This window comes from Nipponia nippon, unplaced genomic scaffold, assembly GCF_047370975.1.
Source record: "Nipponia nippon isolate SJK-2023a ecotype South Korea unplaced genomic scaffold, ASM4737097v1 scaffold_9, whole genome shotgun sequence".
Classification (NCBI taxonomy): domain Eukaryota; kingdom Metazoa; phylum Chordata; class Aves; order Pelecaniformes; family Threskiornithidae; genus Nipponia; species Nipponia nippon.
Genome location: NW_028262413.1, coordinates 38310934 through 38329986, shown reverse-complemented (window position 1 = coordinate 38329986; position 19053 = coordinate 38310934). Strand labels below are relative to the sequence as shown.

The 19053-nt window shown below is 41.8% G+C and overlaps 1 protein-coding gene across 2 annotated transcripts in view; it reads left to right on the top strand.

Moving 5' to 3' along the window:
- The window catches only part of HOMER2 (homer scaffold protein 2), a 58954-nt gene extending 40540 nt beyond the window's left edge, over positions 1-18414 (top strand). For both annotated transcript variants that reach the window (XM_087745471.1, XM_087745472.1), the window contains exons 3-9: positions 802-933; positions 8457-8549; positions 9887-10026; positions 11601-11757; positions 14039-14149; positions 16658-16738; positions 18131-18414. In XM_087745471.1, coding sequence (XP_087601597.1) covers positions 802-933; positions 8457-8549; positions 9887-10026; positions 11601-11757; positions 14039-14149; positions 16658-16738; positions 18131-18319 — 903 coding nt within the window. In that variant the 3' untranslated portion in view covers positions 18320-18414. The remainder of the gene's footprint in view (positions 1-801; positions 934-8456; positions 8550-9886; positions 10027-11600; positions 11758-14038; positions 14150-16657; positions 16739-18130) is intronic.
- Positions 18415-19053: the final 639 nt, after the last annotated feature.

The window sequence follows — 19053 nt, the reverse complement described above, 5'->3', positions numbered from 1 at the left end:
TTTTTGCAAGATTACATTTTATGCTTGTTCCACTACATTCCTTAGAGACTTCATCCCAACAGCCTTCCTCATGTTGGCTATTTCTTTAATTACAAGAACCACTGTTGCTTTCAAGGTTGCTGGTGGTAAAGCAGATATTAGTTAACTTGTGTAAAGTGGCAGAATATTTGTCACGAGGCCCACATTTGGTACTGCATGTGCGTTGTTGGGGATGCACTTCACCACCCTCCCAAGTTAAACTCATTATTAAGCTATCAGTTTCTCCGTCTCTTGTTTTTTGTTGTTTTTTTTTAAAATTTCTGACATGTCTCAGGCATCCTACTTGTGGAGGCCCGAGGCCAAATGGAGAAATGCAGAAATATCTCTTTGCTCTTCCAGTCTGAGGGCAGGTGTTGTGGTAGACACCCTGCTTGGAGGCCTCGGGCCATCCCAGGTACCTGGCGGAGCGGTGGGAGTAGCAGTGTACCTTTGTAACACTGAAAAAAGAGGGGTTTGTATCAGCATTTCTGCCAGGGTAATTTTATAGCTCCTGTCCCTGCTGTTGCTTTGAGTTCAGTGATGTTCCTGCAGCGGTGTTTAACTGCAGGACCGTGACAGTGCTTTGGAACAAGAAGACAAAACATCAAAATTCCTTCATGAAGTAAGACAAGATAGAAACTCTTTTGTTTTGGGAAAAAGTCTTCTGAATACAGCGATTTCCCAATTTAGACTGCTAATTGCTTTGGATGATATCGTTGCTAGGATATGCATTTCCGATGTGGTTTCTACTCTTTAATTCTTTTTTGATCTGTTTTTAAACAGGTGATCATAAACAGCACAATCACACCTAACATGACCTTCACTAAAACCTCGCAGAAGTTCGGCCAGTGGGCGGACAGCAGAGCAAATACTGTGTTTGGTTTGGGCTTTCCCTCCGAGCAGCAGCTGACAAAGGTACTGGGGCTCACTGAATTTCTTATTAATGAAGAATTGCATATACCCAACTGACCTCTTTTGAGCTGCATGCTTCTGCAAGTCCTCTTCATCCGTTCTCCTGTAATTACCCAGTGTCTGTATATACAGAAGCAGGCAGTATTGCAAACTTTATAGTCAAAACTATAAAACTATAGTCAAATTAAATCTGAGCACTGATGATGGTACTAGTGAGATGATCTCAACGGTATCTTCCCCAGCGTGGCTGAAAGCATTTGTGTTTTCAGATGTTTGCAGAAACAACCTGAACTCTGAAGTATTTTTTGGCATCTCCCTGCCCTGTGTGCTCATTTCAGCTGAAAGCGGCACCAAAAACAAAGGGCACCACTGATATGCCAGGACTGTTGGCGTTAGGGCTGCCTGATGTCTCTGAAGGAAGAAAGTTGCTATCCCAGCCTCAGAAGTGTGCGTTTCGATGACTTGTTGCCGTTGGTAGCTAACCGAGGTAGAGCTGCCTGCCCCCGGGGCTTGCCAGTGCCCTGGTCTTGCAGATACCACTGTTGGTGGGGCCATGCTCTCAGGAGGCTCGGTAAACTGATTTGGGATAAAATAATACTGCATTTTTGACATTTCAGCTCAGTGGTGTGATTTGCAGCCCTGACCCAAAGCGGTTTTATCCCAGACCTGGGGAGGTGACAGTGAGTTGTGGCAGAGACGGGGGACGAGTAGCTGGGGAGGTCGGACGCCAGGTTTGCTGGCAGAGTTGTGTGTCAGAGCTGCACCCCAAACGTGGGTTTGGTATTAATGCAACACTGGCCTGGACCAGAGACTGGCTACAACAGCAGGCTTGTAAAGTCTAGAGCTGCCTCTTCTAACGAATAACCAGAGGATTAAAATACATCCTCTGTCATTAGATTAGTGGTCTCGCCAAGTGCTCATCAAGCAGTGGAGATGTTTGTTTGTTCATGCAGTGAAAAAACCCTACTTATCTAACACATAGTTGACACTTGAAGCATGGCTGCTTGGCACTGGGTTTTGTCAGTTAACTCAACGTGGTGTCCTTGGCCATGGCACACAGTCTCTCGTGTTGTTGTCCTCTTGTGTGCTTTGATATGAAAAGAATCAGGAGAACAAGATGCTTCTTGTAGTGTCTAAAATAGCAAAGGCAGACCATTGCGATAGAAGGAGGACCTTTCCATCAAGTGAATTGTTATAAAAATTTATTCTACTAAGTCTGTCTTACTGAGTTATTGCAATTTCCAGTGAATTGCATTTTTTGCAAATATTTCTTAAAGGTAAAGCATATTTTACTTTTCACATTAAATTATTGTTGGACTTGAGATGTCCATAAAGGTGCCATGGCAATAATCTGCTCTTCTGGGATGCTAAGGCCACCCAACCAATCACATGCAAAACTGTTTTATAAAAATGAGGTGCTGGTGCTGGTTATGTTTTATGATGTTTAATCAAGTGCAGAGGACTGCTCATTTCACATATGCGTATTCTCCACTCCTGTGGCAAAGAGATGTTCATAATAGCTAAATAAGTAGTATAGGAATATGGGAGGATTAAAGTGGACCTAGGGGAAAGGTTTGTTTTGGGTAACAGGTAAGCATGATACAGTGCAACTTTTGGACACCAAATGAAAGAATTAGCACCATTGGACAGTAATTTTGAATCTGGATTACTGAAGTCACACCTCTGCAACATGACAGGTGGCCACACGGTACCTCGGTGCTGGCTGGGGTTAAACGTGCACCACGCACCGCGTGGAGCGCGTGGTGCTGAGACTGGCTCAGGAGACAAGAGGTATAACAAGGCACGAGGTATATTTGGAGGTCCTCGCACCCTAATCAGAGAGATTTTACCATATTCTCCAAAACTGTCCCAACACGTACTTAGAATAAATTTAGTGCTGGTATCAGAAAGCAGCTCTTCAATGTTCGTGTGGCTGAACGAGAGCCAATCTGAAAAACATGTCATGTGGGCACAGGGCCCCCAGCACCGGCTGTGTTTCTCTCCAGATCAGTTTGCACATCTGTTTGCACTGCAGGATCTGCTGAAGAGCCCACTGCCGATAATACAGCCTTCTACTTGCAGGAAAAGCTTTCCAAATCAGCAGAAAGACTTTTTCTGGTCAGAATATCAAAGGGGAGCTTAAGGGGAGCACTTCTGAAAATGGCTCGAGATGATCTATTTAAAAAAAAAATCAGTTATCTATCTGGAAAATGTTAGAAAACCTGCTTTATTGCCACCATGCAAAGCAATGGGACAAAGATATCCTTTGTCATCCATGCCCCTCAGTTTAATTATTGAACCATTAGTACGAAAGGCCAGAGATGGTAGAGAGATTACAGATGTATAAGTGTATTGGGAATAGTAAAATCAAGTTTCATTTTATGTTGATATCATTATACTCTTACAAAAGATATAAATTAAAGCTTGCCAGTTTTACTGGAAATAATTGAAGCTTTTAGTCAGGAGTTGAAAGGACACACTAAAACTCCACTAAACCAGAGATCAATAGCTCTGGCTTTAAATAAATAAATAAATAAATCTGGAAAATGTCTGCTGAAAACAATGAATAATAATGAGACATGAGAAGAGGTTAGCACACCTAAAAATGTCTGCATTTTTAAGTATATTGGTTGGCCTAATAAAAGATATTGCCTCTTTCTAATGCCTTTCTTCTCTTGAGATACTTAAGCATTAATCCATACCTATAGGGAAAAGCAGTTCAAATTAAACATGAGCCATTAATGAAAACTGCATTCAGTGACCTAGTAACCTAATTACCATTCACATTGATGGGGAGAATCCTAGGGCTTAAAGTTGATGTCCTACTCAGGGTCCTTTTCGCCTCTTGCAGGACTTGCTGACCCTCCTTTCCCCCCTTCCCACCCTGTGCTTCAAAAAGGTCTCAAGACATTATTCATACATTGCTCCAGCCAAATCAAAATAGGTGAGAATTAATGGTGTGCCTGGGTGCGATGAAGAGGCAGGGCTGGTGCTGTAAAGGTAGTGATGTATTTTGCACATGAAGCGGTTAAGTAAAATTTCTGCTATCATTCAGGATGCTTCGACGCAGACATGCTCTCTGAGGAGCTGTAGGTAGTCAAGGGCATAGGGACAAAGATTTATACAGGTGAGAAACACAGTAAACCCAGACTTCGCACATCATAAAGCAACTGCATCCAGCATCTGGGGAGCACTGGACTTCCTTTCTGTGCATGCGTGCACATTACGTGTGCGGTATTTGCCAGGCACTGTGTTGCAGGGGAGAAAGCTCGGAGCAGAGCCTGCCCGGGCCCCCAGCACTCAGCACAGCCGCCCCAGTCCAACCGGCTTCGGTGCTGGCAGCACGCTGGCTGTGCTGTGCTACAGCAAATTACCGGCTGCTTTCAGGAGTAAATAGCCTTGTTTGCTGCCGATCTGCCCAGTACTGATGGCTCATCCAGAGAAAACCACAGGCAAAATGACGCGTGCCTTGTGGGTCACAGCACGGCGGTGCTCCCCAACGGGAACGTCACATCACCCAGCCTTCTGCAAACCGAGAGGGCAATGAAATATTTATGAGACTGCTTTGGGTGGGAGCAGCTGTTTCATCTATCTGACACTGGCACAATTTGTCAGTAGGAGACGTAAAATATTATGCCAGATCAGGAGCTTAACATTTACACATACAAAATAATGCTTTTTAATGTATAAAATGTTAAGAAGATCTATTTAAATATATATATATTTCTCCAGGTGACAAGCTGGCTGCAGATTTGAACAGCCTTTAAATAATTTGTGCAATGCACAGGAGCATCCTTGAGTCCCCATTAAATTTCATGGGCCAAGACTCATAATCAAACAGTGCTCATGGGCTGCAGCAGCCTTAGACTAAAAGGCTTCACAAGTGTTGGTAGCAGCAAATCTCTTCCGTATTGCAGCTTAGTCTCACAGCTTCCTGGGCCATGGGAAGACACGTCATATAATCCCTGATGGACTATGGGAGTGGTGTTCAGTTGGCATTTCTCCTACTCCAGTCTGGGTTTTTTTTGCTAATTTTGGGGAACTTTGTCTGCCTAAGGACAAGGGTGGAGGAGAGGGAAGATGAAGGGAGTAAAGATGGAAGGGAGAAGGAGCATGATGATTTTTTTAGTTGGTTTTGGATATTTATACATGCATTTCCCCTCAAGACCACATTTACCAAGTTCTCTTTTACTAAACAGAAGATTATTTCACTTTTTAACTAGGAATTTCACATTAACAATCCCTATTGTTGCAATGGTTTGATAGCTCAAAGTCAACTTAGGTCTTGGAGGTGGGACATGATTTTGTAGTATCAATTATTTACATTTGGGACAGAAGAAATCGGTTACTGGAGAGAAGGCACCGCTTCAATTTCTGCCAGTGATTAGATGCTGTGGCCATGCCATCACTCTCAGAGACAGCCTCGGGATTGGGATGGCTTCAGAAACGCCTGGTCTGCTGCTGTAGCAATTAGCATTGGTAATGCTACACAAGTTTGGGCTGTCACCACCGTGTTGCTGCACTCAGAAGAGTAATCAAGTGAAAGGCTTTAATTTCATAACAAGCCAAGTGATCCTCTGTAGCTTTTAAAAATAGACTGTTAGTAAAATCTAGCAGGTATTAATTAGCTAAGAATGAAAAAGAAGCAGCAGCAGAACTCTTTATGGACTGACTGTTTCCAAGTGTGTGCGGTAAACAAAAACCAGAGACAGTCTTTCACCACCGTTTCTGTTACAGCCGTTGTCGTGGTTTAACCTCAGCCGGCAACTAAGCACCACCCAGCCGCTCGCTCACTCCCCGCCTCTGGGATGGGGGAGAGAATCGGAAGGGTAAAAGTGAGAAAACTCATGGGTTGAGCTAAAGACAGTTCAATAGGCAAAGCAAAAGCCGCACACGCAAGCAAAGCAAAGCAAGCAATTCATTCATTCCTTCCCATCGGCAGGCAGGTGTTCAGCCGCCTCCAGGAAAGCAGGGCTCCATCACGCGTAACGGTTACTTGGGAAGACAAACGCCATTGCTCCAACGTCCCCCCCTTCCTTCTTCTTCCCCCAGCTTTATACGCTGAGCATGAGGTCACAGGGCATGGGATGTCCCTCTGGTCAGCTGGGGTCAGCTGTCCCGGCTGTGTCCCCTCCCAGCTCCTTCTGCACCCCCAGCCCACTCGCGGGTGGGGTGGGGTGAGAAGCAGAAAAGGCCTTGACTCTGTGTAAGCGCTGCTCAGCAGGAACTAAACCATCCCTGTGTTATCAACACTGTTGTCAGCACAAACCCACAACATAGCCCCATGCTAGCTGCTATGAAGGAAATTAACTCTATCCCAGCCAAAACCAGCGCAGCCGTCTTTACGTTTGTAGCAACAAAAAGAAAGAAGGGTAATATTTTGTCTTTTAAAGTCAAAGATCTGTCACTAAGATGGTGAAAAATTCAGTTCTTTGTACTTGTTTCTAAAAGCAAATGTATTAAATACATCTGTTGGTAAACCAGAGACATGACTGAAATCTATTGTGCAATGAGATCATTATCAGGTTTATACTGAGGATTAGCTTTGCTCAGTCGTATACATTTTTTTATTATGAAAATGTGGAAAAATGTCATTTTCTTCTCAGCTCACATAATTTTTCACAGCAGTCTTCTGTGTGCTTTATGAAGATAGTTGCAAAAATAAAATTTGATAGATCACTTCCAATTCTTTTTGTCTTTTCATATTTCATATAGTCCATGAAGAACCGTCATAAATTTTTCATACTTGCCCGTAAAGATTTATTGTAAAAGAGAGACTCAAAACAGCTCTTTACTATTTGCAAGAAACCCAAGTGTAGAGCTTACTGTTGATACAATATTTTAGAAATAATCAGTTTGTTATAGCTGTTTTGTCACCGCAGGAGATACATTTTGTGTAAAGTTGGAGTTAAACCACTTAAGGCGAAAATGTAATGTAGATGTTCCTAATGATCTTTATAGTGCTACAAAGGTAATCAAGTCATTTGTGTGTGTAGTGACTGCACATGCCATCAGATAGCAACTACTGCCATCCGAAAGCACATACTTTGCATATGCAATTCCAGCTGTTATATAGAAAACAGCTGGATTTGAGAGCTCGGTCTTCATTCATAAGCATTGTCGCAGATCGTAGTCTACCCCCGAAATTTCACTCGGCTTTGGGAATGTGCTTGTCCATGGGATTTATGAATGATGTATGTGTGTTTGTTGGGAATTTCCATTTGTGTGTGTTATACAAAACACAGGTGCCTCTACATATAAATCCCGTTTTCTCTTAGACCAGTTGGAGAAGATTTGTTTTATCAATCTTTATAGTCCCAGTATTTTACTGAGAGAGAGCATGCTAAATACCTGCTGTAAATCTAAAAGTTAGAAGATAAGATTAGTAAGTGGGTAATGATTCTTCCCATTCTTTGAGTATAAAATGTGATGTATGTTCATGCTTTTATTTACAATTTTGTCATAAGTGTTCTGAATTATCTGAGGATATAACGGCAGTCCTTTTATTCACAAACTGTGCAATATAATAGATTTATTTATATGCACTTTTAATGTGTCTTTCCTTTCTAGCATTTCAAGTTTCTCAGAACACAGACAAGCAAGACCAAGCTGCTTTAGAAGGAAGACAAAGATACCCATTCTTATACAGGATACATCTTAATTTAAAAAAAAAAAAAGCCTTTTCTTTCATCTTTGCAATCCTTCTTTTAAAACTTTAAACACTGTTTAAAGCATTTAAAGCCCTGCAACTCTGACTGGCTGTGATAATACTTGTATTTCAAAAGTGCCAGACTGGCTTCGGAGCAGATGTCCTGCAGCAACTTGTAGGGCTTGGGATCATTACTTTGCATCTTTATCTTTCCTTTCCCCTGCCTCCCTCAGCTTGATATAACCCTCTTACAGGAAGCATTCAAGCCTTTCCCTGAAGTCTTCTACCTGTATTTTTGCCAGTAATAAGAAAATTAGACCAGAAAAGCTGTGTTTTCCTATGGCCCCATCATACATTCAGATCTACCTTTTTCTACTTTTTTCTGTGTCTTGATAATCCCTTGTTCGCATCCTGCAGATATCTCATGAGCTCATTTGCATTCTTTAATTTAATTGACTTGCTTTTAAGAATAGAAGACATTGATTATTTTTTTTTTTTTACCCAAACATATGTCTTTTGTACTTTCAACTTTAATAGACTGGCAACATTGAGTGAAACAGAGGAGGGGGAGGAAATAAACAAAACCAAATCAAACCAGAAGACACTAATAGCTCCTATTTTTTTCTCCATGGGTTTTTACTGTGATTGGGCAGAGCTACAGAGATGTCCCTTCTAGAAGGGACTTCTAGAAACACCTCCATTCCTTTTGAAAGAACTTCCCTGCCAAAGAACTAAAATGTTTTTTCTTGCCAAAATTCTAAAATTATCAAAATTAGTTGTTCACTTTTGGAGATCTATGAACCATATAAGTATAGTAATCTGAACAGTTTAATAAATGATAAATCATTTTAGTAAATACCTTTCATGCTTTTTCCAGTTTGCAGAGAAATTCCAAGAAGTAAAAGAAGCTGCCAAACTAGCAAGAGACAGATCTCAAGAGAAAATTGAGACCTCAAGCAATCATTCCCAGGTTTGTAATTTAGCTTTAATACCTGTGTGCATACAGGATAAATAATTTAAAGTTATGTTTTCTAATGGACTGTACCAGCTTCTGGCAGCAAGCTTAGAGTATAAAATGAAGATTGCCAAAGGTAATTGTAAGCAGCTGGACATGAACATTGTCAGAGAAGTATTTTTCATCCATCCATGCTCTTTGACTTCATTTATATCTAATTTTTTTCAGCAGTTCTTGAGCTTTAGAACTTTTTTAATAACAGGGAAAGCTATACATCCTTTGATTTGTACTGTTACACATACTTTCGGTCACTGGAAAGTAAGTCAGTGTAGTGCTTCAGCAGACAGTAAATGAGATTCATCGAGATACTTCATTTTGTCATTTGTCTAATCTACTTTTGTGGGAGTTGTTTTTTCCAGTGGAGAGACTGACTTTGTGGCCGTAGCGTTTCGTTGCCTGGATGTGACGAATTGCAAGCTGTGGTGTGGGAACAGAGGCAGTGCTTTAGTGAGCGGTTGGAAGAAGCTTGTGTGGCATATTTGTACAATGCACTTTTCTAGACAGCACACCTTGATATAGCAAAGTGCCTCCGTGTCCAGGGAGGTTGGGGTTTCTTACAGATTGAGGAAATTGAGTGTTGTCGCAGTCTCTTCATGTGTTTTACTGTAATTTCATGCACATTCCATTAGGTAAGAATGAACCCTGTTCAGCGGGCATTCTCGGCCTGGGCTGATGTTTGGAGGAAAGTTAGACGAATTTTGATCAGAGAGAAATTCAGATGCATGATCAGAAAAAATATACTGAATGCTCTTAGTCTTGCAACTAACCCCCTTTGTGGGGTCCACAAATATCGATCTGAGAGGCTGACTTTGGATACTCATTTTTTGAAGACTTTGGTCATGGCCTTTATGGTTCACTTTGTTTGTTCTCTTGGTGATCAGCACCAAGCAGTCTATGAATAGTATCTCTCTGGAGGAGCAGTATCTTCTTTTTTTTATTTTTGGTTTGGACTTTGTGTGCTTCCAGGTGCGCTGTGTTGTTTCATTACCTCAAAAAAAGCAAACAACCTTTAGAAAACACAAGCCTCATCAGTTAAAACACTTCAAAAAATTTTTAAACACTTTAAACTTTCATTTTGTTTATTGTTATCATTTTTTCATTCATTTTAAACAGACCAGCTTTGCAGCCAAGATGTAAAGGGTATGTGTTTGTTACCACTGTTCCGCCAGGAGAGCATATGCAGCCTAGGTCTCGCCAGGGTGGTGTGGGATCAAGATTACAAAGAACTTGGTGTTGTGGTGTTGCAGGAGATGCAGGAGAAGCCCAGTGTTCATTTGTGTGTTGTGCTGCAGGAATCTGGACGTGAAACACCATCTTCCACTCGAGCATCTAGTGTGAACGGGACAGACGATGAGAAAGCATCACATGGTGGTCCTGCTGAGGCACATCTCAAGTCTGAGAATGATAAATTAAAAATTGCTCTAGCCCAAAGGTGAAGTTTCTTTAATACCTAAATTGCATTGGAATAATGTGCTGTAATTATCTGATGGCTAATTATATTAACAGAAATTATTCAAATGTAATTGCATTAATTTAAAAGGATGCAGCAGAATGGATGAATGAGCAGATTTTAGCAAGTACCTCCCGTTATCCAGTTGAGAGATATTTACCATTTAGTTTTTTCCTGATCTAGTTCGTGATGAATTAAGATCTCTTTTATTCTGCTGATGCCAACTCTTACAACCACCTTCATCTGTGAAGTTTTAGAGCTACAGAAATAACATTAAAGCCATGGGGGAGCAATTGCTACTGATACCATGTGAAGCCAATCTCTTCTTCCTCTTCGAGTTTGCTCCATTTACTTTGATGAAAATAGATATGGATATTTAAAATTATAAAAGGGAATTAATTCAACCTTAAAAAGTTGAAGTGAGAAATATAATTTCACCAGGCTGCTTAGAAGTCTAAGGGGAATGTTTCTAAAGCGGTGGACAGTGCCCCTTGAAGGCACATTTTTTGCTATTTGCTTTGATAAATTATTTGAAAATGCTGAGAAGAGTAATTTGCAGCCATAGTGAAAATACAGGCATTGGAATATGCAAAGTTACGACATTAAAATGCCATAATTCTCTACTGGGATCTTGCCTTGTCTGCCTCTTGCGTGTGAATATATCTGTGAATGGAAAGACAATATAACAGGATCAAGCTACTCTTAAAAAGCCATTTAAAAAATAAGGCAGCAACACCATAAGCAGCGTTACCCAGTGAGCAATTCCAAAGTTGCATATATTATATTTGAAGTACATCATCTCTCTTTATTGGCATTTCAGTAGCGTAACCTGTTTCAAGTCATAAAGTTTGCTCGCTCCTCCTGCTGCAGACACCTCCACAGGCAAGCAGCAGCTAGCATGTAGGGAGTTTCAAAGCCTTCTTTCCATTCACTCTCTAATCTCATGCTCTACACTGCAGCTTGAAGCTTTGGGGAATGAGTAGTTCAATTCTTCACCGTTATGTAACACTTTTATATTTAAGGCTGAGCATTAAAGAAATATCAAATATAGGTAGTGTCAACCCCCTGACATCTTCTGTTCTGAATTATTGTACCATCTGCAAATGTGTAGAGTCTCTTTGTTGCACGGGTACCATGCCCGCAGGCCTGCACTGCAGCGGGTGCTCAGCAAGGCAGAGCCGCACCGCTCTGGAGGTGAGCACAGACTGTGCACAGCGCGCGAGTAAAACCTCTGTTTGCAAACGCTGGAGATCCCAGCTGTCAGCTTAATCCTACAGCCAGCTTTGACAACAGGACTTCTGTTCCAGAAGCACAGGTCACCGTTGCTGGAGTTGATAGATCCCTTTGTTTTGGCAGAGACAGTCAAATTAAGGCTTATGTTCTCCTTAGGCAGGCAATGGCTAGGGGCAAGTGCATACATCTGAGTACGCTTGATCTTATAACAACAGATCACTGGTAAACAGGCACAAGAGGTGGATGAGTTTGCAGTCAGGTAAAGAGTAATGGTACACAGGATTATAAGGTGAAGTCACCTAATGGCACCCTGGTTTTCTCAGTTCATCCAACGTGAAGAAGTGGGAGACGGAGCTGCAGACGCTGCGGGAGAGCAACGCCAGGCTGACCACGGCGCTGCAGGAGTCCGCGGCCAGCATCGAGCACTGGAAGAAGCAGTTCTCAGCCTGCAAGGAGGAAAACGACCAGCTCAGGAGCAAGGTAGCAGAGCATACCCACAGGAGAGCGTCTCTTCCAGTTAGCTGCTCCTGCCATTGCTCTTTCTCTTGGATTTCTGCTGCTTTATCTTTGTGTGTGTTAGGAGACGGATTTTATCTTTGAAAGGGAAGTGGACAGGGGTTGTTAAAGCAGCTGCTTCCCTCTGCACACAGCGGGCAGGGAAGTTCAAAGGGCTGGGGAGCAGCGGGAGGACTGGTGCTGCCGCATCACGTGAAGCTCCCTGCCTCTTGATTTGGGAGATTTGGTGTCAGCAGGGGTTGCTGGCCGGGGTGATAAAACAGAAAGGTTTTAAAGGTGGGATTACTATTGCATACCCCTTTCAAAGCTCACTTAAATACTGCCAGGTGATGAATGAGGAGAAGGCAAGGTTACGGCCTGGTTACCCACAGGGAACCCAGCTGGGAACCACTCAGTATTGGAAGCAAATCCTGTTGGCAGGCAGGGGAATGAGGACGTGAGTTATGTCCTCAGCACTGCAGGCTGTGAGCTGGGTCCTCCAGCTCCAATGCCAGGCACATCTCATCCAGAAACCTGCCAAAAGGCATCATCGAAAGCCTTCTCCCCTCCATTACTGAGCACAATGTTTCTCAGTAGCATAAGACGGAGGGTGATCAGTGGCTACAGCAGAGAACAATTGAGAAGTTTAAATTTTTAAAGCCTCAGTTTGAGTATTCATTGGTACTGTCCCTCAACTAACGCAGTGCTATCTGTAACAGCCCCACACAGGGTTGGCACCAGCCTGAGCACGGGGAAGCTTGGTTTCCGTGGGCACCGCTTGCAGGGATAATTTCACTCTATTCATCTTAAATGTCTTTGAAAAATCTGGACCCTTTCCCTGCTCACTTAGATGGATCACTGGGACGTTCGGTGTAGAGATCAGATTGTATCAGTCTGGTGAGGATTTTTTGTTGTTTAGTGTTTACTTTCAAAGAGGGAAGGAATTTCATATCTTTTTGTATGTCAGTAGGCTGCAAATAGGGTTTAGTGTTGGAGGTGGCCTGGGTTGCCTGTCCACACTGAAGTTCCATGTGGAGCAACCTTTTCCCCAGGCAGATACTCTCTATTTGCATGTATTTTAGGTGTGCACGGTGATAATTCAGAGATCAAACCAGAGCTGTATTAACTGATGGTACATTAACACATTAATATTAGTTGTTACATGATTTGGGTTCCTACATCCAGTCTCTTGGATAGGGGATAAGTGAGAGACTGGAACAGTATAAGAAAACATCATAATTTACAGTGTAGTTTTTTACTTTTCTATACTGTTGCAGAGAAAAGTTGTTCTCATTAACATTAACTGATGAAACATGCCACATCTCAGTAGTTGTAGCCTAGCTCTGAGGAGATTATCAAAACACTGCTTTACTACAGCTGCAAAGTCATTGTACTGGTGACTAGCCATGACTGCAGCAACACTGTCTGTATAATGTGCTGTCTTATTCTGCGCAGAGAGGTTTTCTGAGCTTTTCCCCCAAGTAGGTTCCTTGCTCGGCGCTCACACTGCACCACTGCAGTGCCCTGGGAAGTTCCTTCTCCTTTATTAATTGGGTCAGAATTTTTTGCATATTGCTCTACCTTCAAATGAGGGAAGTTGTAATCCCAAAGCAACACAAAGCTGAGAATTAAAGTACATACTTTAATGAGCTGGCCCATCGGCCTGTGGGAAGCGCATCTCCTGGGAGCTAAGTCTGGAGCTGGCAGGAGGAGGTATGGAGAGAGCAAAGCACGTCCCTGGGCGAGAGAACAAAGCGGCGCTCGTTGCTCTGAACTGGTTCTTCCCCCAAAGTTTTAATGTTATGTCCCTTGTACTCCAGCTAGAATAATAAGCAAACCCTGAGGAGGCAAAGCTGGGAGCACTGGAGAGATTTCTTCTCCTTGCTGCATTAGGAAACCCCAGCTCATATGGTCTTGTGTTGGTTTCATAGAAATGAAGTGCGGATTTTGTCCCCAGCCCCGCTTATTTTAGCAGCTCGGTGTTTTGCGCATTCTTTAGTAATTATATGAGATACTGTTTGAGAGAGAATAAAGACAGTCCCAGGGCTTCCTAGTGGATGTGTAAATTGGCTCTTTTTAAGGAAAGAAGTGATAATTTTGTTGCAGTGAATCAAATGCTATGATCTAGGAAACAGATCCGTGACAAATTAAAATTGTCCGTGCTTCCCTCTGCTCAGTGGAGCAATGCCCATTTACATCAGCCGTGGTCTACCCTAAATTTCCAGAAATTTGAAAAATTTCACCTAATGTCTGACATTTCTTAAAGATTGAAGAACTGGAGGAACAGTGCAATGAAATAAATAAAGAGAAGGAAAGAAATGCGCAGCTGAGTAGACGTCTCCAGGAACTGGAAACAGAACTTCAGGACAAAGAGCTGGTGAGTGCCCTGAACACAGAAAAGGCATGCTTTAGAGTTTGAGTGGCTGCGTCTGCTTCTCACTTGGGATGTAGATTTATGGACTGACCTACGACCAGAAGAAGCCCAACGTCTCAGGGTGTCACCCGTTTCTAGATTTTCTATGTACGACTTTAGCAATAGTTTGATAGAGTTCCTCAGTCTCAATTTCATGATGTGTTATGCACTGTGACAGCACACTTTAATTTGGCAGTGGTTAACAAACATGATACTTCTATGTGTACAACACTTTACTCCTAATAGAAGAGCTGGAGTGGTGAACCAAGTTATCCAAAGCCAGACAGATGTATGCTGAGAACAGATTCGGTTGCCAGTCCCCATGTCCTGAATTCCCATAGACATCAGGAGCATCACTAAAAAGACATCATTTTCAAAATAACATGGCATTTGTGTAACAAGTCCTGTTTCTTTATCTGAATGGCTCATAGTCCTCAGCTTTGCCATTTTATGGTCTCCCTCTGATCTCAGGACTAATACCAAGAGTGAGAAATTCAGATTCAATTAGAGTACCCCAGTTTGTCATTTTTGACATACAGGGTGTTCATTTTTCTATGGAGAATGATGTTGATGGCTTGATGCTCCTGAGCAGTGGGTAAAATAATGGGATCTTTGGGTTTTTCCTTCATTACAATGGCCAAATGCTCTGTGCTGGCTGAAGAGAAAAAGCTGTCAGCAGGTGCAGTAAAGTTTGCCATGTGCCGTTACAGCATCTCTGCTGGTGCTCTTAAAAGCAGTGCTGTTAAGGGGTTTTAAGATGGCACAAGGAAATAGTTTAGGGAGATGGATTTTGATGCACTGTTATAAATATAATATGTTTTTCAGCCCTATATTTCAAAGGAAAATGTCATGCTTTCTTCCCAACCTTTCTGTGGTAATAGCATTTGTAATAACCCTTATTATCTGCTAGTGTTTTCCTCAAGATTCACATTTTTACGGTACCAAGCGAACTAGAAAATTGATTGACTTGTGAATATTACATGCCTATCTTCCATTTACACTGACAATATACTAACTTGTTTTCAAACTGCATACTTACATTAGCAGGTTCTTGATTAGGTCTAAGCCACCTATAAGTAACCTTTTCATTGTCTGCAATTCAAACCAGCACGAAGCCTGCTCATGAACGTTGCCATGTAAGAGGAGCTGCTGATATCCTCTTCATGTAGGAAATGAGGAGAGAGAAATGTAAAGACATGGGAGTCAGGACAGAGCTATCTAGTGAAATATTTGTATTTATATATATACCGTGTGCCATATAGCATATACATAATGTGTGTATATATATATGCACATGCTGTATTATACCATATATAGTAAGTATATGGTATAGTAGTGTGTGTGTGTGTATATATAGTAAGTATATATATAGTATAATATATTTATATTTTGAGATCTGAGCCCCCAGGCACTATTTATGTATATACAGATATATATGCCTGCGAATCAGGGGGACTTGAGGAAAAAATGTTATTGTCTGGTTCTGTGGAAGAGCTTGACTTACGGATTCTGTTACACTCGCATTGTGCTGTAAGTTCACGTGTTAAGGAAGAAATTGTATTTTGTAGCCAAGAAATCTGCCTTTCAGATAGCACTGGTTTTGCTGTCCTGTGTCAGTACAGCTCAGAGAACACTTGTCCCTGCCTGCTCTTGAGACTGTCACCTACTTGGGCAGTTTCTGGAGGAGGCTCTTGCACTCCCTTCAAGTCACAGTTTCTCTTGGACCTGCAAATGTGCTTTTCAGATGCTCTGACAATCCTTCTGTAAAATGTACAGGCCTTCTTCAAGTCTTTCCCTACTACCCACATCGGTGGTGTTCGTTTGTGGTGTTAATGTATTCAGCTCTCTTAATTTCCGTCAGAGACATGGTCTCCTATCAAGTCACGTTGCTCTTTTCGTGAACTCCTTTCAGCTAGTCATCTCAATTTGGATACTGATGCCAGAACCAAATAGAAATTTCGGGGAGGGGTGGTTCTCAGAGCTGTACAGTGGAGGAGAGCCCCTTACAGCTGTGCTCTCTAATGATGCCTCTGTATATACAGCTCATAATGCCATTGGCCTTTTTTTGCTGGCATATATCATTGAAAATTCATGTCTAATTTGCTCTTTGCTACCATCTATAAATTGCTTGTAGCATTACAGCCCTTCAGACTTCTCTCTCATTGAATGTATCTTTTGCATAGGTATGTGTTTTAGTTTAAGATTTCATCGATATAATTAATGGCATTCATGCTGGAGATCGGATTACATCGTCTGTGTTAGAAGCACAAAGTCACAAATACAGTGCAAAAATGTGTTTTAGGAGAAAATTAGCATGTGTTTTGGAATGCAGACATGCTATTTTGGTTATTTTACATCCAAATACTGTACAGAATACAATAAAACATGCAAAGTCATTTCATATTCTCAAATTTTCATTATGTTTTAAACTGAAGCTTGCATTCATTTTTTTTTTCTTTTATGTTTTCAAAGGAACTGGAAGAGCTCCGAAAGCAGGGTGAAATTATACCACAGCTAATGTCAGAATGTGAAACTGTGTCTCAACAATTACAGGTATAGTTTAGCAATGAAATTAATTTTAAAACAGTTGATACATTTACTTTCTTTCTCATAACTATATGCTTTTCTCTGTTCAAACTTCAGCACTTGAAGGCGAAAGAGCTCCGGTTTGTAAAAACAAAAAATGCTAATTACGTGCAAAATACACCGTGCCCTTCCCAACACAGGAGTCATTTAATAGCTCCATTTCTTTGCCTTGCCGTTTGTGGAAGTTGCTTGCCTGGGATCGTGTTGCACCTATCTCCTGCAGATTCCAGGCTATCCTGTATCCTCTATTTCTGCTGCTCTGCTCTTGTGGAGCTGCACCGCAGCCATGTGTGTTGAGCAGCACTCCAAGACCTGAGGCTAATTGCCACAGTGGCACTAGGGAGGGCTTTTCGGAAGGAAGCAGATGAGCGTAGCTGCACACCACCAGGGAAAAACGTTCACCTGAGGATGCATTTACATGCTGCATCATTCCTTGCCAGCAAAGCATGGCTCGCTGTGGCTTGGTTTTGCACATGTGGCTGCTCTGCTGGGAGGTGCTCACTCGGAGCAGAGCTGGATGGGCTGCAGCATCACTCGTTAAAGTCGGGGCTTGTGTAAATGCAATAAATTAATACATGAAAGGAGAACAAATATAAGCAGTCTCATCAATGAAATCAAATCCAATAAATCAAATAAGCCATCAATCTGATAATCTGAACGATCTAAAATCATTTAGAAGGCTGCTGAGGACTGCAGATGCTGAAAACGGTTAAAGTATGAATTTTGTTTGATTCAGTATGGTAAAATATGTTGTCTGTGGGTTTTAGTGAGAATAAGCATGTGCTTACACACATGAAATGGAGAACGACAGGCGGAAGAGCTAACGGGCGAAAACAGTAGAACAAGCTGGAGCAAGGGCAGTGTTAGGTGGCTGCCCTGTTCCTTGCCTGGGTGCTCACACAAAGTGGAACTTCAAAAAAATACCAATAAATCCAAAAGTGCTGAATAAAGTAATATTATTCCTCAGGCAGTATTTTCTAAGCTTGTTTTTCAAGGTTAAACCACCATAGATAATTCTGTATGTAATTGGCAGCACAGTGTCTAATTCTGCAACTGTAGCAATGACAGAAATATATGCACAGTGCATGATTTAAATCCAGCTGAATTTTAAGATATCAACCAAATGACAAAATCTGATGCAAAGCATCTTTTCCAGTTAATCTGTGTCCTTCCCTGCCTGGGCTTTCTTTCCTTTTAATCTGACTAGCACATGTTGCTTGCTCACAGAGGTGCTTGTCTTAATCAGTTTGCCAAAGTCGAAGCAAACTTTTACAGCTCGGCTGCCATTTGTTGCTTTACCCTATTAAATGCAGTTCATCCTTCTCTATGATTCATCTTACTGTCTCTTTTGTCTTTAAGGCTGCTGAGAAAAAGAACAAAGATCTTGAAGAGAAAGTCAGAACGCTAAGGACAGAAGTTGAAGAGAGCAAACATAGGCAGACCAACCTTAAAACTGAATTAAAGAATTTTTTAGATGTACTAGACGGGAAGATAGATGAATTACATGATTTCCGACAAGGACTGTCTAAACTTGGGGTTGACAACTAGATGGCAATAGATTTTTTTTGTAATCTAGGGTCTGGATGTTTGATGTTTTGTTGATCCCAAACGTGTGTTTTACAAAATATAACTAGAATGTTCCACTTGTTTGCATTGGTTTTGTACATACAGGCTGAAAATTTGCTGTGGGTTTTGGGGGGGTTTTGTTTGTTTTGTTTGTTTATTTTCCAAACCAATCGTGCTGCTCACTGAATTCTGTTGAGATTAGAAACTTTCTATATTGCTGCTCTGGCTTCGTGGGGTTGGGAACAGGTAGAGGGTTCTGTCTCAGGAATCTGGAACTAGATCTACCTTAAAATGAATATGCAGTTAGTTGTTGCAGGGAAATTTATATCTTTCTTAAGGGCTGTTGCAACCATAGAAACAGAAAACAAGTCTTTTTCTTGTCCGGACTATCAGCACTCCTAGCAACATCCACTTTTATTCCTTGGTGGAGCAGAGAGAAGATTAGCTGGAGCTCCTGCAGTTTGTAAATCAGCCTGGTAAAATGGGCCTGTGATGAGCTGCAGTCAAGTGAATCACTTCACACAGATACCAGTATCTTTAGGGACCATGTCAATCAGGCCTGATTCACAGAACAAAATCCAGTGGATTTCAGATAACCTCCAATACAGGTTGCATGTGCTTGCCTGGACCCATACAGTGCAAAGTCGACGGTGCAGAAATGAATTTCAGCTCTTCAAGTCATGCATCTTACCCAGTAGGTGAGGACAGCTGCTCTT